Genomic DNA, 22,422 nt, shown 5'->3' with positions numbered 1-22,422 from the left:
TTGTTTGCTTTGACTCGTTGGATGAACACGCTGCTTCATTCGCACGTCTTTTATGAAATAATCCAGTTTTGTGCATAAAGTTAATTAGCATTTTTGGATATAAACACAGCTACTGACTCCCTGGTCATTCTTTGTGTGCCCAAAATAATCTCAAAATTGCTCACTTCAGGCGCTTCTTTGGTGGAAACAGGGTTAAGGGAAAAGCACAAGCACGTCGCTACCTTGTAATTTCAACTTGCTTTGCCGATCACAGCATTCGAAAAGTTAAGATGTTTTCAACTAGGTTTGTCGCATGCCTTTTTTTGGAAATAACGAATATGCATGCGCAAAAGACACGATATGTGAACAGCTTTATGCTGCTAGCTTCAGTTAGATCAGTGTGCGTGCATATTTTTTATTTATTTTTTATTATTCATACAGAACAAACCATCGCTATACAATATACAAGTTGCTTAACTACCCTAACCTGTCTAGTTAACCTAATTAACCTAGTTAAGCTTTTAAATGTCACTTTAAGCTGTATAGAAGTGTCTTGAAAGATATCTGGTCAAATATTATTTACTGTCATCATGGCAAAGATAAAATAAATCAGTTATTAGAGATGAGTTATTAATTCTATTATGTTTAGAAATGTGTTGAAAGAATCTGCTCTCTGTTAGACAGAAATTGGGGAAAAAATAAACAGGGGGGCTAATAATTTCAACTGTACATGCTCGGAACTTTAAACTAGCTCACAGTTGACAAATTTAGTTGCAGCTATTTTATTCTGTCCAACAGAAACAGTGTTGAGAAGCCTTTACGATTAATTAACCATGAGGAATTAAAGCAGTGAAATCAGTTAATCGTTGCATCCCTATATGATAGAATTGCTTTGTTTACCAGATAAGTGGATCTATTTGGATTTGCATAGCAAACATTAAATAAAGCTAAAAAGGTATTATTTTTTTATTTATTATATTTTTAGTTTTAAGCTACGATACTCCAAAAATCATTCTGCATAAATAAGCAGATTTTTTTTTACAAAATTCTCAGGGAAAATAGAAAAAAATGTCTGCAGAGTCTGTCTGGCCCTTGTTATAAGCAATACTACAATAAAATATAATACATCTCCTTTAAATATTTAACCATACAGTATAAACACCTTATATTTACATGAATAAAAATATATAAGTAAAGTTTCATCTGAAAAAAAAAAATTTTTTTTCCATCAAACGACACGTCCCTCAACCTCTAAAGAAACTCCAGTATCGCAGACAAGGAGAATTCCTGTTGTCCTCAGAAAAAGATAGATCTACAGTATCTCAGCGCAGTTGCGATTGCAGCAAACTGTGCTGCACACATTCCCTGGATTAAACCTGTCTCTAAAATGCACTCCTATAAAAATACATGCAGCACTAAAATAACAGAGGCATAGAAGTGAGAGTGTGTGTGCGCACACATGATACTATAATAGATCCCAGACACTGGCTAACCAAAATGTGGCTGCAACACCAGCTATTCATATCCAAAGCAATGAAAGGTTGCATACGCTCTCTCTCTCTAACGCTCTTTCTCTCTCACAACACATCCATAAGTCAAACTAAACTAAACAAACTGTAAAGCAACAACTGAGATTCAACCAGTTCAACTGGTTGTTACAGCACTTTCAGAATGTGCTCACTCTTAAAAAGAAAAAACAAAGGGGGTTTTTACACTGATGCAATAGAAGAGCCATTCTGCATTGCAAAAAGAACTGTACAGTTTAAACAGCTCTTCAAAAATAAAAAATAAACGTTTAAAAGTGTTATTCATCAAAGAACAAATTTGGAAAATTTGGGTTTTGTTTTACCAGAAATATGCACAATTTCCCATTGTTTTTTTGTTTGTGTCTGCAAGTCTCCTTAGAAAACATTACATAAAAGATTTTCTAGAGTTTAGCACGTCTTGAAATGTCCCATTCACAACAATGCTGGCCTTGTGAACATGCAACCAGGGCCATGATAATATCAGGAATTAGGATACATTTTCATCAATCTGATCACAAACAAAAAACACTAACTATAAGTAAAAATTAGGATCTCAACCACATTTAACCCCCTCTAGAGGTAATGTAAGCCCTTTTCACACTGAACATCTGTCCAACAGCAACTCAACGCATTTAAGCTTATTGACATGGCTAAGACGATGTGCTGCAGTTCAAACCAAGCGTCAGAATGGAAAAGAAAGGGGATTTAAGTGACTTTAAATGTGGCATGGTTGTTGGTGCCAGACAGGCTGGTCTGAGTACACTGAGACACTTTGGGCTTACTAGTACCAATTGAGCATTGTGTCAACGTCACAGCCTACAAGAGTGTCGTTGACCATGTCCATCCCTTTATGACCACAGTGTACTCATCTTCTGAAGGCTACTTCCATTAGAGTAATGCGCCATGTCAAAGTGTGAATCCTCTCAGACGGGTTTCTTGAACATGACAATGAGTTCACTCAACTCAAATGGCCTTCGGTCACCAGAGCTCAATCCAATAGAGCACCTTTAGGATGTGGTGGAATGGGAGATTCGCATTATGAATGTGCAGCCGACAAATCTGCAGCAACTGCGTGATGCTACCATGTCAATATGGACCAAAATCTCTAAGGAATATTTCCAGTACCTTGTTGAATCTATGCCACGAGGGATTAAGGCAGTTCTGAAGACAAAATAGAGTCCAACCCGGTACTAGTAAGGTGTACCTAATTAAGTGGCCAGTGAGAGTATATAGTTAAATTACAAAATAAAAAGAACAAATTAAGATTTGAGCTGTCGATTGTGAGATGCTACAGCTATACAGAAGTTAACGAAAAGTATTATTCAGGTAGTTCAAACTTTTTATTTTACAAAGAATAGAGTTTGTGGCTAGGAATCGCAGAGAAAATGAACTCGGTGAAAAAGATCCGTCATTAAAAACACATTCAATTATATTGCTTTCGTTATGAATGCATGTTGAATATGGTAATAGAGTTCAGAAACACAAGTAAAACACATTTACACTCTTTTTATACACTTCTGACCACATGATTTTTTCTTGAAGGTGAGGGTAAAGATCCAGTGTGCTCATGGCCTTTTTTGCACTTTCAGTCTAATATTGTAAAACACTATTGTGCAATTTGCATATAAACATGAAAGGTGACAACAGGACAACATACAGAATTGTAGCACCTTGTGTTTCTTTCCTTTTGTTGTTGCTGTATTTCTGTATCTGTGGGTTTGTGCTAAGATCAGTTATGTGAAGTTTGTGCCACTTTGAACACATTTGACCACGTAAGTGTCTATTCTACAAAAACAACATCAAGTGTCAGATTTCATTTACATTTGAGTTCAGCATTGCACTTGTGCTCAGATTGCCAAAAACGCATCTTAACCAGGCTCTCTCTACTCAACACCAGCTCAAAACAGGGTCTGAAGTCACATCTGCCTCTTACATCACAGATATCTAGTTGTCCAGAGGTAAGTTTCCCAAAAAAAGACACTAAATTTATGACTTAAATGCCATATTACTGTAGATTGTGTTGAAGCTATCTAGCTAGTCAAAAAACGTATGAGCATAAATACGATCACACATAATTAGCCCGAAGCATGTCTTTTAGCACTACTGTATAGTTAGTGATGGCACGCAGGTGGTGGAGTGATAACTGCTGTTAATTAAAACATGCACGAGCAAAATGTCAAGTTATTGCTGTAATTGGCATCTGAGGAACGCTATTTTTATTACATCTCCATTATTTTGATTTATTAATATAGGTTCTCTTATGGAGGATATCACTTTTTCTTCTAACAAACTAGACTTGACTAAATTTGTAGCCTATATTGTAAGAAATGTAATATATCCATTGTAAAGCATGATAGTGTGCTTGCTTAGCCAATTGTATAATCTATTTCTAGATGGCATTAAGAAGAAACTAAGTGTGTATGCTATTAAATCACAGGTTACATCCACACACATTTGAGATGCTGTCTGTAAATGTTCATTGAGATTATATGGATTAGAAGTTGTTGAACTATGACGCTAATGGTGGGACTTAACCGTAATTAGTCAACTCAGAGTAGTTTGAATGAATCGCTGCGGTAACGAGTCTTCAGCCATGCCGGCCTGACATCGATACGGAACTTAAGCCCCGCACATTTGCTGCGTGAGCAGACCTGGGAATATTGAAACCTCTGGCTCTGCCCACAAACACTGTGGCAGATCCCGGTTGAATCATATCATGAAGACGCTGTGCTCTGAAGTGTAAGGGGAAAGTAAGTGTTAATTTCCCTACCCAAAGAAGAGGCTGTAAAGAGTCAGTGGTTGAAGTTTACTTTTGCAAAAATACCTCAGCATTATAGCCCCAGCCTTGTGCTGTGTTCCTGTCATTTTTCTAACGAGTGCTTTAGCAATCTACATGCTTGCAATGGGGGATTCGTCGGCCGTTTGTTAAAGGAAGGATCAGGGACCTTGTCAGAACTTGACAGGAACTTTAAAGTACACAGTTCATGGACCAGTTCCTTCTTCCATTTCACAAGTGTAAGTAAGTGCCATTAAAATGGTTGCCTCCTTGTTTTCTCTAGCTTGCAAATTATGTATTCAAATGGGTTTTGTTACTTGTATCTGCTTAACTCTTTGTATTCTTATATTGCGTCTAAAACCACGATGCATGCCAATTTGTTTACTGATTTAAATGGGTTTGTGAGCTCATGATCCACTGCCGTTTGTCGTTGCTATGGCCACCGTCAGCTGTTCCTACACAGGTGCTGTGGTCAAGTTTCAAAATAGTTCAGCTTTTGCCACTATGTGGATTAATACTGAATGTATGTCACTGTTTTTACTTATGGTTAAGTATAGGAGCAATGTGCTGGAGTTACTGTAAGCTGCACTGCTTTAATGCACTCCTGCATTGGGTTCACTCATGTTGGTAAGCCGTGCTGGGCATTTCTCTCTGTCTAACGCTGAAACCAGTCAACCAATCTCTACAGACTGGGTCATCGGACCAATCGGCGCAGATTAGCATCCATCAATGGAGGGGTTTGGGTACAAATGAAATTGTAGAACAAATCATATGGGAGTCGTTGGGATAAATAGGTAAAAATAAATGCGGGTGTGGGTGCTTTGAGCAGTGCATGTCGGACAGTTTATCAAGGATGTACCGCTGGATTGCGTCTCACTACAGTTGTTAAACTTGATATTTAATCTTTTGAATCTATTAGGTAACATGGCACAGCGTCAGTACACTGCTTCAATCTTTCTCTTTCACGCTTGTACTTAGTAATTTTAGTGAAAAAAATCTCAGATACTGTTGGTTTGTTTCTGTTGGTTGTGCACCTTTTTACCAACCAAGTTTGTCAACACCATTATAACAACACAGATTACTCTGCCTATTCATGCCCACGGAAAAAGTGACTGACAGGTGGTAATTTGAGTGTAATTTACCTGCATTTTTGTATGCATTACCTGCATACATGAATTTATGCATTTATGATTTGGTTATGGGTAAAACAAAGACCATGCGGGTCAGGTAGTTGAAACGGTAGGCTACAAATAATTAATTTGTTATTAATTAATTAATTATTCATAAATAATTGATTTTCCACCGCCTACGACAACCATGCCATCGTCCACCACAATGTTTTACATCAGACAACGTTCAATGCCAAATTGGTCGACATCACCCAACCCTAGTAACAATGACTCAAATATCAATCTGTTTTTTCGTATTTATCTTCAGGAAATCACTGAAGGCATATATTATGTTATCATATCATACAGTATCGTAACAGTACTGTGCATTTACACAGTGGCCATATTCATTGATGTAAACACACCAAAAACAACAATAACATTATAGCAGACAATGTAAAAAGCCCCTTTCCAGGCACTAGACTTCTCTGACAGGGTATTCCAGTGTCATCAAGTGTCAGAATGTTGTGGGAATGCTGTACAGAAGTTATTATCGGGGATTATAAATCACAAAATTTAAGGTTTTTTTTTTTTTAGCATTTTTTTTTAAGCATGATGGTAACACATCATGAATACATTATGAATATATAAAAACGTGTTTGTTTGTTGTAAAAATTCGTAATAATGACAAAAAATACTAATTAGGGGATCTCCTTACTTCTGGGTGCAGCTGGAGCTAGTGTATTCTGGGAAATTTTCCATATCCATTGGTTTAAAGTGTGGTCCTGAAAAATCTTTGTTTGAAGGGGTGTATACCCCTTGCCCTTAGCCATACACCTTCAAGCTAAAGAGAATTGGGACACCACTACCCCTTCACGGGCACGCGCAAAACAAGGGTTAGGGGTAAGGGGAAGGGCTAAGGGGTAGAATTTGGATTGGGCCTTAGTCACCCCTAGTTTAATATCTAAAGAATACCTAGATTTACATTTTTGTATATTTTTGGCTTCGTCAAATCTCTGACCTCAAGAGTTATTTTAATTTATTCGTAATTATTCATATCACAACATATGAAAATATTATCGTCCAACAAACAAACAAAAAGTGACTGGACAGAGAATCAGGGGCAGACAAAGAAGCAGATGAGTCCCTCTTTCCGCTTGGTTTGCCTTCACACTTTAAAGTAAGAAGGTTGGTTTGAGCCTGGGCTGATTGTTTGATGTAGTTCCCCGTAGATCTGTCCCCCTTCTCCCTCGCTGTGGATGTTTATGGAGCGTGGTACTGTATCAATTAAACATGCCACCCTTTTCTATATATACGCGGCATATGCCCGATCCATATGGCCAGCCCTGAGCGAAAGCGCTCCCTAGGCCCTTCATAATTAACTCTTGAGTATCAACACAAACATACTCGGAGCCGAACGACGAATGGCCATATTCAAAATGTCTGCTGATGGGAAATGATGGGCCTGTTACATTTCATGCCTTCACGCGGGGGAGCTCAAAACTGTCCTGCCGTGGCGATTAGAGTAACACATAACATGAAATGTGAGTCCGGCAATCATGAATGCGAGCGACGTGGGACGTGTCTGATTGAAAATAATGATAGGAAAGAAAGGCTTTGCGCAAATAACAAGCAAGGCTCAGATATCACTGTGATTGAACAGGGTTATTATAGTCAGAATGTATAGATGCAGAAAATGGCTGGATGGACGGTGTGTTTTCATTTTAAATGGGAGTTAAAAAGACTGGCTGGTTTAAGTGCGTTCAACCTCAAAATCTTATTTGTTAACCCCTAAACAGCAATAAAAACAAATGGAAAGCCAATAAAATATGTGTGTTCAATATAAAAGGACTAGATTACTAGGAAATCTTTCAATACATCTTCTCAAACTCTGCTCAGATTTACAGGTCAGAATGTATCATCAAATTAATCTTTTGGAGGCAAGTCAAATGATAAGTGCCTCCAAGAACAAATCATTTCAGCTGCTATCCACATTCAGTTTACAGTCCTGCAATTATGTACATTATATATCACAGAATACTCATTTCTTTAGGCATTTTATAACTATGCAGTGCATGCTGTAAATGTACTGTAGTAATTGAATGGGCAATTTCTACATTTTAGTATCTATGCATCTATGCATTAATTACGTTTTTTGTATTTGCATATTAAGAATAGCATGTACCAATACTTAAAAAAACAAGGCATTCATGATTGTTTATTTGGTCATTAAAGGAGAAGAAGCATGTATTTACATATTCATATGAAGCCACTCTCATCAGTTTGAATGCTTATTCTCAGTATGTTACTACAAAGGTATTTCAAACTTTTTACGTCAAATCAAAGAATCAAAACGATCTTGCTGGCTGCAGTTCAGTTAGCAGACATTGGTGTCGCTAATAAGTATCAAGTAATAACAAGAATTGCATAAATATTTGAAGTATCACATGAGAAATAAATGATGGAAATGACAAATTTCTAATAAGCGCCTCAATTTGCAAAAACATTTGCGATTGCTTGAGTTATTTTTGGACTTGTGCAAAAAAAAAATTATTCGAATGAGAGATGGAAATGCATTAGTCGAATAAATACTGTTATAGTAAAGATTACACCCACATGACATCATTACAGTGTATGGACTGTACATTCCACTGTGGCAACCCCGGATAAGTAAAAGGACTAGGAAAATGGATGAAATGACTTCATTACGATTGCTTTGTTTACTGTTGGTTACTAGGTTACCAATACCAGAGTCAGCCACTCTAATAGCGTCATGGAAAGGCTTTTAATTCACATTTTCTTGCCTTTTTTTGCTAACTTTAAAAATATTCACTTCACGTTAGGATGAAAACCTGGCTATTGTGAAAGTTACTAATAATTAAATCACTATAACAGCGGTTATATAAAATAATGGCATTAAAATCTAAAAATAAAAAAGCTCCATCCACCAAAAGATCAAGCAAAGAAGAATGCAAGAAATAAGAAAGTTTTGGCTGTTTTTGGCATGTTTTTGGCTGGTCAGACTGCTTTTAGACTGTGATATTTGAGGTTGAGGGCATCCCATCATTCATCAAGTTCAAGAACTTAAGTCCAAAAATCAAAAGATGTCGAGGAGAACTTGGCAATGTAAGTCAATTTAATTAGACATCACGTACAAAATAGGAGTATGTGTATTTTGTAAAATGGTTGCTTCTGCTTAGTATCAAAAAATTCAAAGCACTTATTCAGGCTGGTTCAATGGTTCAGGCTGCTGGTGGTGGTGGATATTTTCTTGGCACACTTTTGGCCTATTAGTACCAGTTGAGCATCGTGTCAACGCCACAGCCTACCTGTACTGTTGCTGACCATGCCCATCCCTTTATGACCACAGTGTATCCATCTTCTGATGGCTACTTCCAGCAGAATAACCTATGTTATAAAGTGAAAATCATCTCAGACTGGTTTCTTGAACATGACAATGAGTTCACTGTACTCAAATGGCGTCCACAGTCACCGAATCTCAATCCAATAGAGCACCTTGGGGTCGTGGTAGAACGGGAGATTCGCATCATGCATGTGCAGCGGACAAATCTGCAGCAACTGCGTGATGCTATCATGTCAATAAGAACTAAAATCTTTGAGAAATATTTCCACTACCTTGTCGAGTCTACGCCACGGAGGATTAAGGCAATTCTGAAGGCAAAAGGGGGTCCAGCCCTGTACTAGTAAGGTGTACCTAATAAAGTGGCCGGTGAGTGTATGAATAAAGCTTTACTTGAATTTTTACACAAAATTTTAAAAATGTCCTAAATTAAAAAAAATAATTATATATATATATATATATATATATATATATATATATATATATATATATATATATATATATATATATATATATAGCTGGCTTAACGGTATAGTTCACACAAAAAGGAAAATTCTGCCATCATTTACTCACCACTTACTTTTTCAACCCTTTATTAGTTTCTTTCTTCTGTTGAACATGATATTTTGGAAAAAGCTGGAAACTTGTCACCAGTGACTTCAACTGTACTTGTTCGTTCCATGATTGTCATTGGTTAAAGATTTCCAACATTATTCAAAATATCTTATTTTGTCTTCAACAGAAGACAGAAAAGTAGATGAGTGAGTAAATAGTTTGTAGAATTTTATGGGTGTACTACCCCATCAATTTTTCATTTAAATTAAACGGTGGTTTAGTGGTTAGTGCGTCAACACATGCACTCCGGTGCTCATGGCGACCCGAATTCGATTCCCGCCTTGTGGTCCTATGCCGATCCTTCCCCTTTCTCTGCTTCCCATGCTTTCCTGTCAATACACTACACTGTCCAGTCCATTAAAGGTGAAAACCCCCAAAAAATAATACAACTTAAATTAAACAGACTTAAATCATTAAGTAAAAATTTCCAAAACTTAAAAAAATCTGATAAAACTCTAATTAATTCAATAAAATTTGTGAAAGTAACAAAAACATGGGTTGTCTTGATTTTTGATCACATCATACTTGACAGTGCTCAAATAAAAAGATGCAGTCCTTACTTTTTAATGCAGTTCGCACTTACCCACCTCCAGACCCCAACAACCCAAAATGCAAACTATTTTCCCTCCATCCCCCTTGACATCCCAGTTCATGTGTTCGCAGATAAGAGAAAGTGACAGTCGACAGAACTTCGACATAAGCGTTAACGCTCTACAAACCCAGGTAACACAGCAGACACATCAAAGCCCGGCGAGGGAGGGAGGGGGATTTGTTTTTTAAAAGCGGTGAGAGGGGGGAAATATATGAAAGCAGAAATGTATGCCGTGTGAACGCTTGCCAGGGCCACTTCAGGGAGAAATGCTGGAAAAATGTGATATTTCATACCTCCATCTCTAGAGGAGCCGGAGAGAGCGAAATGAGCGCAGAACAGGAGTAATAATGAAGCCGAGGAGGAGGGTGGGCTGTCAGATTGCTTATTGTTTGTTTTCAGAGCTGTTTGGGCACTAAACATTGATTCTGTCAGCACAGGAACTGCAAGCCAGAGTTATGTCTGATTACGGGCTATTATAAAGGATGAATCATTATTTCGCCGCTTTAAATACAAAATATAGTCTCTGATATTTTCAAGGTTTTTATAATTAAATGGCTTGTTAGTGTTACTAGAAAATCTATAGCGAGAGAGGTTTTTTTTGGCTGCTCATAAAATCCTGATGCCGATTATATAGAGTCATTATTGTCTGATTCTTGAACAAAATGACTCCAATGAACCAATTCATTTTTAAGGAATGAAAAACAAGAAAAGCAACTAAGTCTGATTCCCGAATAAATGAAAATAAATTAGTAAATCAAAAACAATGCGCAACCAGTGTAGTCTGATTCGCAAACAAAGACTAATGGGAGAGAGTTCATTTCATAATGAATCAAAAATGAAGCACAGCCACGGTAAATTGATTCTTCAAAGTATGAATCCTATGAGCCAGTTCTTGCTTAAGTGAACAAAAAAACATGAAATGAGACCAGTGTGAGTGATTCTCAAAAGAAATTACTCTTATGAGCTGGTTGTTCTTAGTGAATCAAAAACAAAGCACAACTAGTCCAGTCTGATTCGCCATCAAGACTTATAGGAGCAGGTTCATTTTGTAATGAATCAAAATTGAAGCAGAGCATTGCAGACTGATTCTTGAACAAAATGGCTCCTATGAGCCAGTTCGTTTTTTAATGAATGAAAAACTTGAAATGCAAACAAGTCTGATTCATGAACAAATTACTCTTATGAGCTGGTTGTTAGTGAATCAAAAACAAAGCACAACCAATGAGCCTGATTTTCAAACAAAGACTCATTTGAGCGAGTTCATTTTTTAATGAATCAAAAATAAAGCACAGCCACTGTAGTCTGACTCTTCAAAACAATCAGCGTATAACGATTCCCAAACAGAGACTCATAGGAGCGAGTTCTTTTTGTAATGAATCAAAATTGAAGCACAGGTACTGTAGTCTGATTTTTGAACAAAATGACTCCTATGAGCCAGATCTTTTCAGAGAATAAAAAACATGAAATGCAATTAATGTAGTCAATCAAACCTCCCGAAGAAATAACTCTTATAAAGTAGGTCGTTCTTAGTAAATCAAAAACAAAGCACAACCAGTGTAGCCTGATTCACAAACAAAGACTCATAGGAGCGTGTTCATTTTGTAATGAATCAAAAATAAAGCACAGCCACTATAGTCTGATTCGTGAACAAAATGACTCCTATGAGCCAGTTCTTATTTTAATGAATGAAAAACATGAAATGCAACCAAGTCAGATTCACGAAGAAATTAAGCATATGAGCTGGTTAATCTTAGTGAATCAAAAACATAAATTAAAACCAGTGCAGCTCATAGAAGCGAGGTCATTTTTTTAATGGTTCAAAAATGAAACACAACAACTTTACTCTGGTTCTTCAAAACAACCAGTGTAGAATGATTCCCAAACAGAGACTCACAGAAGCGAGTTATCTTTAAATGAATCAAAAAATGAAGCACAGTCACTGTAAACTGATTCTTCAAAGATGACTCTTATGAGCCGGTTCTTGCTTTAGTGAACAAAAAACATGAAATGAGACCAGTGTAGCCTGATTCTCAAAGAAATGACTCTTATGAGCTGGTTGTTCATGGTGAATCAGTAACAAAACACAACTAGAGCAGTCTGATTCGCTAACAAAGACTCATTGGAGCGAGTTAATTTTGAAATGAATCAAAAATAAAGCACAGACACTGTAGTCTGATTCTTTAGCAATATGTCTCCTTTGAGCCAGTTCTTTTTTTAATGAATAAAAAAAAAAAAAACATGAAATGCAACCCATGTAGCCTGATTCTCATAAAAATGACTCATATGAGCTGGTGGTTCTTAGTGAATCAAAACAAAGCACAACCAGTATAGCCTGATTCGCAAACAAAGACATCATACTGTAGGAGCGAGTTCATTGTGTAATGAATCAAAAATAAAACTACAGTCACTGTAGTATGATTCTTGAACAAAATGACTCCAATGAGTTTGTTTAGAGAATAAAAAACACGAAATGCAACCAATGTAGTCTGACTCCCAAAGAAATGATTCATAAGTGGGTTGTTCTTAGTGATTTTTTTTTAATGAATCAAAAATGAAGCACAGGCACTGTAGTCTGATTCTTGAAAAAGGAGACCTATGAGCCAGTTCTTTTTTTTTAACGAAGGAATAACTATGAAATGCAACCAACTCAGATTCATGAATAAATGACTCTTGAGCTGGTTGCTCTTAATGAATCAAAAACATTTAGCACAACCAATGTACTCTGATTTGCAAACAGAAGCGAGTTCATTTAATTAATCAAAAATGAAGCACAGTCACTGTAGTCTTATTCTTGAACAAAATAACTCTTAAAAGCCAATTCTTTAGTGAATCAAAATCTAACCACCAGTGAACTACCTTTCACTATGAATTATTGTACTAGTGAATCTGTACGAGCCAGGTTTTTTTTTTTTATTATAGTGAATTAAAAACAAAGTCCGACCAGTCTGATTCCCAAATAAATCACTTGCTAAAAACAACCAGCTCATGTGAATTAAAAACATAAATTTTACCACTTTAAATACAAAACATATGCTAAATATATTTTCAAGTTGTTGTTTTTTATTTATTGGCTTGTTAGAGTTGAATAAATCAAAAATGAAGCTCAACCACTATAAACTGAATCTTCAACAAAAGGACTCTTATGAGCCAGTTCTTTTTTAGTGAATAAAAAAAACATGAAATGCAACCAGTGTAGCCTGATTCACAAACAAAGACTCATAGGAGCGAGTAATTTTTTTAATCAATCAAAAATAAAACCACAGTCAGATGATTTTTAGTGAAGGATAAACATGAAATGCAACCAGTGTGGTGTGATTCTCAAAGAAATGACTCATATGAGCTGAGATAGTTTTTCTTAGTACATCAAAAACATAAAGCACATCCAGTGTAGCATGATTCACAAACAGAAGCAAGTTTATTAAATAAATCAAAAATAAAGCAAAGGCACTGTAGTCTGATTTATGAACAAAATGACTCTTATGAGCCAGTTCTTTTTTAACGAATGAAAAACATGAAATGCAAACAAGTCTTATTTCTGAAGAAATTACTCATGAGCTAGTTGTTCTTAGTGAATCAAAAACAAAGCACAACCATTGTAGCCTGATTCACAAACAGGAGCAAGTTCATTTCTTAAAAGAATCAAAAATTAAACCACAGTAACTGTAGTCTGATTCTTGAACAAAATGACTCTTATGAGACAGATTTTTTGTTGTGAATCCATTTCTAAACACCACCAGTGAACAAAATGAATCACTGCAAGAGCCAGTTCTTTTTTAGTGAATCAAAAACTAAGTACAACCAGTCTGATTCCCAATTAAATCACTCACATGAACTGGTCATTCTTAGTGAATAAAAAAAACATAAAACACAAGCCTAATTAACAGCAGAAACTCAATGGAGTGAGTTAATTTTTGTAATGAAGTACAACCTTTCTTGGCTGTGGCACAAACAAAGTTATAGAACATTGTTTAAGACTTTTGGTTAGAGGTTAGCCCCCGCTGAAAGATGTGGAAAATACTCTGCTGGGCACAAAAAAAGCACATGCTCTGACCATCCAAACCAGACATGTGTTCTAGTGTTTTCATTCACCAGCTCTGAATCCAGTGCTAATTCTCCAGCAGTGTTAGGGGGAAAAGTAATATGTTACAATTATAACCCTATCTTACTCATGAAAAAGCCGCAAGATCATTGTGATATGATTTGAAAAAAATAACTCATATGAGCGGGGGCTTTTTGTTAATCAAAAGCATAAATTCAGGGTATGATCTGGCCCTGGAATAATAAGCTCTTATGATTTACCTTAAGTGAATCAGAAACAAAGTGCAACTGATTCTTAAAGAAATGACAGGTGCGATTTCAACGTTTCAACAGTGTTTGATTCTCAAAGAAATGAGTCTTATTTATTTAGTGGATCAAAGAACCTCAACCAGTCAGGGTCTTTCATTAGTGAATCAAATACATACATTATGTGTAGTCAAATTCTAGAACAAATGCCTCTTATGAACAGTTTAAGTGAATCAATAGCATAAAAAGCAGCTAGCATATTGTAATTCTCACACAAATGACTATTATAGGAGTTCTCATTAGTTTTTAGTCTTTTAATCAAAACCTAGCTACAGCCAGTGAACGAAATGACTCGCATGAGCTGGTTAATCTTAGTGAATCAAAAACAAATTCAGTGTTTATCGATTCTCGAACAAAAGCTTTTATGAACTGGTTTTTCTTTTGTGAATTAGAAGCTAGTATATGTCTGATTCTTTTAAAAAAATACTCTTTGGGCCTAGTTCTTTTTCTTTGTGAATAAAAGCCTAAGCACAGTCTGTAAATCAAAATTACTCTTACTCTAAGAGAGGTTTTTTTTGTAAATCAAAAAACGATAGATAGAAAGATAGATAGATAGATAGATAGATAGATAGATAGATTTTTTGAATCATGTTTTTAATTTACAAGTTAGATTTGCGTATTTTTTAATCATGTTTTGAATTTCTGAATTGGATTTGCGTATTTTTGAATCGTGTTTTGAATTTACGAGTTGGATTTGCGTATTTTTGAATCATGTTTTGAATTTACGCATTGGATTTGCGTATTTTTGAATCATGTTCTGAATTTACGAGTTGGATTTGCGTATTTTTGAATCATGTTTTGAATTTACGCATTGGATTTGCGTATTTTTGAATCATGTTCTGAATTTACGAGTTGCATTTGCGTATTTTTGAATCATGTTCTGAATTTACGAGTTGGATTTGCGTATTTTTGAATCATGTTCTGAATTTACGAGTTGGATTTGCGTATTTTTGAATCATGTTCTGAATTTACGAGTTGGATTTGCGTATTTTTGAATCATGTTCTGAATTTACGAGTTGGATTTGCGTATTTTTGAATCATGTTCTGAATTTACGAGTTGGATTTGCGTATTTTTGAATCATGTTCTGAATTTACGAGTTGCATTTGCGTATTTTTGAATCATGTTCTGAATTTACGAGTTGGATTTGCGTATTTTTGAATCATGTTCTGAATTTACGAGTTGCATTTGCGTATTTTTGAATCATGTTCTGAATTTACGAGTTGGATTTGCGTATTTTTGAATCATGTTTTGAATTTACGCATTGGATTTGCGTATTTTTGAATCATGTTCTGAATTTACGAGTTGCATTTGCGTATTTTTGAATCATGTTCTGAATTTACGAGTTGGATTTGCGTATTTTTGAATCATGTTCTGAATTTACGAGTTGGATTTGCGTATTTTTGAATCATGTTCTGAATTTACGAGTTGGATTTGCGTATTTTTGAATCATGTTCTGAATTTACGAGTTGGATTTGCGTATTTTTGAATCATGTTCTGAATTTACGAGTTGGATTTGCGTATTTTTTAATCATGTTCTGAATTTACGAGTTAGATTTGCATATTTTTTAATCGTGTTTTGAATTTACGCATTGGATTTGTGTATTTTTGAATCATGTTCTGAATTTACGAGTTGGATTTGCGTATTTTTGAATCATGTTCTGAATTTACGAGTTAGATTTGCATATTTTTTAATCGTGTTTTGAATTTACGCATTGGATTTGTGTATTTTTGAATCATGTTCTGAATTTATGAGTTGGATTTGCATATCTTTGAATCATGTTTTGAATTTATGAATTGGACTTTTGTATTTTTGATTCATGTTTTGAATTTAAAAATTAGATTTGTGTATTTTTGAATCGAGTTTTGAATTTACGAATTGGATGCGTATTTTTGTATCAATTTGTTTATTTATATAGCACTTTTCACAATGTAGATTGTGTCAAAGCAGCTCAACATAGTTCTAGTAAAGTCCAGATTTCACAGTTGAAGTTCAGTTAAGTTTAGTTCAGTGTGGTTTAAGTTTCCTTGCTGAAAGTTTAAACACTGAAGAGCAAATCCACACAGCTCTACAAGTCCCGATCCAAGCAAGTCAGTGGTGACAGTGGTGAGGGGGGCTTCATTAATTGACCAAGAGAAGGAAAAAATCATGTTTTAAACTTGTGAATTTGACTTTGTAAATATGACTTGAGGATGTATTAATAATATTTTGTAAATGTATTATTTTTGAGACTGATCTAGCTCCATACTCATCCTCTCAGTCAAACAAATCAAACACTGACAGCAAAATAATGGATTTTCAAATCAAAGACATACTGTATCCTGCTTTCACAGCCAAGTTTGCAGTCGACAAAGAAAAATCGCTTTGGTAAACAAACTATAGGATTCATTGTTTGTTATCGTACTTTTCCATTTACTTTAACTGTCATCAAAGTGTCTCCCAGATGCATTTAGATGTTTGACGGAGGGCTAATGTAGCTGCAATGCAACTAGCTGTCAATTCTTTTTTGTTTTTTTGTAAAAACTATCTCCCTTCATATCTTTGATTGTTGTTTGGAAGCTTAATTAAATTGGCTTTTTTTTTTTTTTTAAGAGAAGACGTTAATCCCATTTGGAGTCAGCTTTGAATAGATTCCCTCGTTTCTTTCTGCAGTGGCCTAATTGGGTCGGTGCCATTTAAGAGAGCGAGTAAACAAATAATTATCCACATTAATGTGCTGATATTCAGGCCCATCTGGAAATCATCAACAAGTACAAGTCTATATATATTGCGTCAGTCATGCAGTCGAATATGAGCTGGATTGCAGAGCTAGTGGAGGAGAAGAAGAAGAAGTGAAAACTGTGTGTGCTGCGAGTTGAAAATAAAGAAGGCCGATGCATAAATTAGCTGAACATGTAGACTCTGAAATGAGGACACCTGGGTAAAGTGCTTTAGTTGATTGCCAATAGCTTGATGTTTCCTCAGATCGGCTTATTGTGGCCTGACTGGTGAGAAGTAAAAATGCAGCTCGCTGAGGTTAGAGCAGAGCTAACACTGAACAGATGTTCCTTCCTGAAGATCCCAAAACCGACCGATAAGACTTTTTAAATGCATCGTCCTTGCGTTTTACTTTGCATGCTGTTGAATTATCGTATCTGACCAGCAAATTTGCTCTCTACAAATAAACGGCTAAACACTCAAGGAAATGGCGGCATGTGTATTTTATACATGGGCTCCTTCATACAACATCTGTGAAATGTAGAATCATGGTAGCAAACTTTTTACATTTAAATTAAGTAACTTTTACTTCATTGACTGATTTAATATTAATGTGCATACTTGCTGAAATACTAATACAGTGCTCAGCATAACAGAGTACACCCCATTTTGAAAATGAATATTTATATCTATTTATTAATGAATATAAGTGTATTTTGGTGCATTCAAAGAAACAGATTTAATAAACATATATTTGTCAAATTAATATTTGTGTCACAAAACATATCTAGAAATTGAAAGATAATACAAATAAATTATAGCAAAATATTGCAAAAATAATTTACAACTTACAAAAATTCAACTCAATTGTTAAATATTTTTGCTTCTTTTGATTTTTCCTCTTTTTTATTAGTAATTAATATTTTTCTATAACAGATTAGGGTGTACTAGTTTTTGGACCGTTAAAGTCAAAATTTTGTTAGATAAGCTCCATACTTGGCTTTAGTACTGACTAATCTAATGTATACGCACAAATATATTATTGTAAAGCTTCCTATTAAAAATATGAATTTAAAAGATAGATTTGTGAGGGGTGTACTGTATAAATGCTGAGCATACATATCTCCTTTGCTCCTTTATAAAAGACTTCCAAAAACAGGTGGTGATGAGAAAGTCACTTGAGGAATAGAAGCTCAACACAAGCGTTAAATAAACAGTAATGTATAGATGGTGGTGGTGTTGTACACCTTCTAAAAAAACTAAAAGGAAAATAAATGAGCTAATTTATAATTTTAAAATTGAATCAAATCATTTTACAAGCCATTCAACTTAAACAAAACTGACTTTAAACATCAAGCTGATTCATTCATGATGTAAGAGGTCACTACATTCTGTTCAATATTTTTTACTAATTCAAGTTTTTACAATAGCATTTTTACACTTTTGCACCTTTATCACTAAAACATAATTCATTTTAGAAAGAAAGAGATATGCAACAAGTATCCAAATACTTATACACCAAAAAAAAAAAATCCTGGTTATCTTAAATTTAAGATGAATCAAATTAACCTTATGAGTTCATTGAACTCATATTATGTTAAACTGACTTAAAACAGCTTGCGTAACTTATTCAACTAAGTTAATCATGTTCTAACTTAATTTTATACGTTTCAAGGACCTAAACATATGCTGTGAGAACTAATCGATCATAACAGTCAAGCCCAAAATGATAGATAGATAGATAGATAGATAGATAGATAGATAGATAGACAGACAGACAGACAGACAGACAGTCAGACAGACAGACAGACAGACAGACAGACAGACAGATAGACAGATAGATAGATAGATAGATAGATAGATAGATAGATAGATAGATAGATAGATAGATAGATAGATAGATTTTTTTACAGTGTACAGTCAAGGCCAAAAGTTTACATACCCCTGCCGGCAAATTCTGACTTAAAAAGTGTTTGTTCAAATGCAAATAAAAGCTGAGAATTTTTTTTTTTCCACAATGATGCCTCTTGCAGATCATCAAATTATCTTTTAGGAGAAGCCTGTGTCATTCGGAGTATAATAAATAATAATAATAGTAGTAATAATAAATAATAATAAAATTTTGCTGCTTGAATAAAGTCAGAAACTATTTAACTTAATTATAGCATGTTAAAGAAAGTGAACAAGTGAAATCGTTCAAATATTTGCAGACTTCTCGGAAAGAGAAAAATATTTACAATGATTCAAAATTATATAGAAAAACCAAATAGAAAATTGAATAAAGCATGCAGCTTTGGAGTAAAACAAAATAATTGATATCATATTGCTTTGTAAAATGTCAAAAAAAAAAAACTTATTCAATACAGAAATCTATCACTGATTGCAATTTGTTTCCCAGTTACTTATTTAAACATCAGTGTGTTCTCTTATAATTAAAGAAGACAGCACAGTACATGCAGAGTAAATAAACTGCAAGAATAACAAACCACGCAACGCATTAATGCAGTGCCAATCATAATACAATTCAACGACTTTGCACGTGTGCGCAGAAAAAAAGTTGGTACGGACACGAAATAAGTTGCATCCATTGCTCTATATATAAACCCCCATCAGAGCTTTTGTTCTCTTTGACAGACGACATGTGGGCGGCGACAGTCGTCCTGTGACAAGCTTGCGCAGTGGAACAATTTCAGTAATGGCATGTTACATGCATGTGTCGCCTGTAATCGCAATAACACTGAAAAGCATGCAAACTTGAGGGGTTGTTATTCTGCGTAGCACTTGATTATTCACCGGCATAAAAGAGTCGGATGATGAAAGTTGAAGCGCCGCGGGGACAAAGTTAAATATTGCATTCTGATAAGGCATGGCTCTGTGTTTACTTTTGATTAATAGATCGTGCATAGATTGTGTGATACATTTGCTGCACCGCATGCACGCGAAAAAAGCAGTCTGCAAAGATTCAAACTAACTTCGCAATCAATATGAACAACTTCAAGTTGAAATACCAGAGAGAGCGCTCTTATACAGTGCAAACACACACGCGCGCGCGCACACACACACACCGCACAGTGGCATTAAGCGCCGAATGAAGACTAGAGCACATGCTGTTTTACAGTTTTCAGAGCTCCGAAAATCAATCTGGAACAATGATTGCCTGGCATATTAATCCGTGTTTAGCAGCAGTTTAAAAGCAGAAATAAAAAGAGCAAAGTTGATTTACACAGCACGTACCATTGTGGAGCGGGGAATATTGCCAACAGTCTCAAAGACCCATTTTACTCCTTTAGAAAAAAACAGAAAAGTTTGCCCAGAAAAAAAGGAGCGTGGTGGGAGAGGAACAGCAAACGAGTCGGTTTCCTCCGTTGATACCGGAAGCAGAAGAACCGGGTTGCGGGACGGGCCCGAAATGATCGCGTAAAATGACCAACTTTTGCGCACGAAAACTTTCGGAGGAATGTGCCTTTTAACAGGTACCCTAAAAAAACGACGTGCAAGTTCGGCACGAGCGCTCTTTCCGCTGGGCGAAGCTCTCCGGTGCCAATCTCCCCCTTTCTGAGCGTCTCTCTGCCGGCGTGAGTCGAGATCGTTCCGCGCGGCAACTTTCTGCGCAGTTTCAGCTCACGGACTCTGGGTGAACTGATGCTCGATCTCCATCCATCCCACTGGAGACCTCCTCAGGGTGATCTCCATGACCTCCTCCTCCTCCTCAGTGCATGGATTACACGATCAATTATTATGGAGAGGACGTCATTTCGGGATATTGCAGACTACACGGCGCGTGAGAGGAATATGGAGCTTTTTTTGTTTGTTTACGTCGCCGGAGCGAATAACGCGCTAACGTTTCGAATCACTAATTCATGTATGTTAAGTAGCCTATAAGTAAGAGTAGATGCCAGAATAAACGTGCTAGCCCTGCGTGGCCCGTGCAGAACGGTCGGCTTGATCTGTGGATGGATTCGTGCAGTGGCTGGTGAATTATTAATAACCGGCAGCGCTTCACAGTCTGTCGTGTTCACAGAGGAACCAGAACGGCAGCTGGGGGTTTAAGGGAATTAAATACGGGCTTGGAGTGAAGCAGGGACGGCAGGGGATTATACCGTTCACCGGAGAGAGTAAGAGAGATAGAGAGAGAGAGGGAGGGAGACAGAAAGAGAGAGAGGTAGATAAAAAGAAATGGTTATAAATTGATCGCGACCACAATAATAAACGCAATTCGCGAATTAAGGTGTGTGGAGTGATCTTTAAGTGCGTGTGTGACCATAAATATTTTTTTCTTGTTTTAAAGTCAATGTAAATGTGAAATAAATACGTGTGCATTGGTCGAACGTGTTTAGTTAGCAGAAGTGAGCAGGTGTGTGTCAGTCACCGATTCATTTGGTCCTAAATGATTCATTTAAAATCTGGTTCATTAACTTTGGAGTTAAACAAATAATCTGCTGTCGACTTCACATGATAAAAATGTTTAATAGGTGTACAATTTTATGATTATTATTATTATTTTAAAAAGGTAATTCTATGATATGATCATCAAATAACAAGACCACACATAAAAAAAATCTTGTTACACTGAACATTCATATAGCCAGGCGTTTTGGCTTGATCAATTCTACATATGCCAGATGTTTTTATTTTATTTTATTTTTTATGTGTGTGTGTGTGTGTGTGTGTGTGTGTGTGTGTTAAGGTGAACTCGTAAAGATCTTCTTCTTATGTAAGAAGAATCTGCGTTAATTACGTCTGTTTTAATTAATTCAACATACCTGGGCTTTAAAACAGAAGAAAGAGCTGAAAGAGGCGCGCGCTGACCTTCAGTGAAGCGCGCTCTGATGCACCTGCCAACTACATTATCAAGGAAATCACTTTTTCTTTTGACAAAATAATATATGCAAAGAGAAAAATAAATAAAAAATAAGAACAATTCAAATAAATAAAATAATACGAGGAATATGACGCTTTCTGGCGAATTTTATTTTTATCTGTAGAAATTATCGTGCAGCATTGATAGTTTTTCGTTTTGGAGAGGGATTTAAATATTTATTTAGTTAATAAAATTTTCTTTATGCCATAAAAAAGCCTTTAATTTGTTGTTTAGAGAGGTATTTGTATCTCAAGGCCTGCAGTCTAAAAATGTGATGGAATTAAAAAATACAATAAACAAGCCTGATAGAAAAAAATTAAAAAGAAAACAAAACAAATAAAGTAATTATTAAAACGAATTTTTAATTACATTTTTGGTTTGAAACCAACAAGTAGCCTATATAAGCTTAATACTTTGAAGTATATGTCCTTTAAAGAAGAACAATATCTAACAAACACTATTAAAGAGCATGTTTTCCGCGTTATTGATTTATTAATTGTTTTTAAATGACGAAATGCTGCTTCCCAGTAACGGGGTGCAGCTGGAAGAGTATCAGCAGCGTA

At 35.7% G+C, this 22,422-nt stretch overlaps 1 protein-coding gene across 16 annotated transcripts in view; it reads right to left on the bottom strand.

Annotated features, from left to right (window-relative positions):
* nfixb (nuclear factor I/Xb) overlaps positions 1-20,645 on the bottom strand; it is a 287,289-nt gene extending 266,644 nt beyond the window's left edge. For 15 of the 16 annotated variants that reach the window (XM_009299287.5, XM_073943533.1, XM_073943519.1 and 12 more), the window contains exon 1: positions 20,233-20,645. In XM_009299287.5, the coding sequence (XP_009297562.1) occupies positions 20,233-20,235 (3 nt within the window). In that variant the 5' untranslated portion in view covers positions 20,236-20,645. 16 annotated transcript variants of the gene reach the window in all.
* Positions 20,646-22,422: the final 1,777 nt, after the last annotated feature.

The sequence above is a fragment of the Danio rerio genome, chromosome 3 (assembly GCF_049306965.1).
Source record: "Danio rerio strain Tuebingen ecotype United States chromosome 3, GRCz12tu, whole genome shotgun sequence".
Taxonomy (NCBI): Eukaryota; Metazoa; Chordata; class Actinopteri; order Cypriniformes; family Danionidae; genus Danio; species Danio rerio.
The sequence above is the reverse complement of the archived record's forward strand: the minus strand, read 5'-3'. Positions and strand labels throughout refer to the sequence as shown.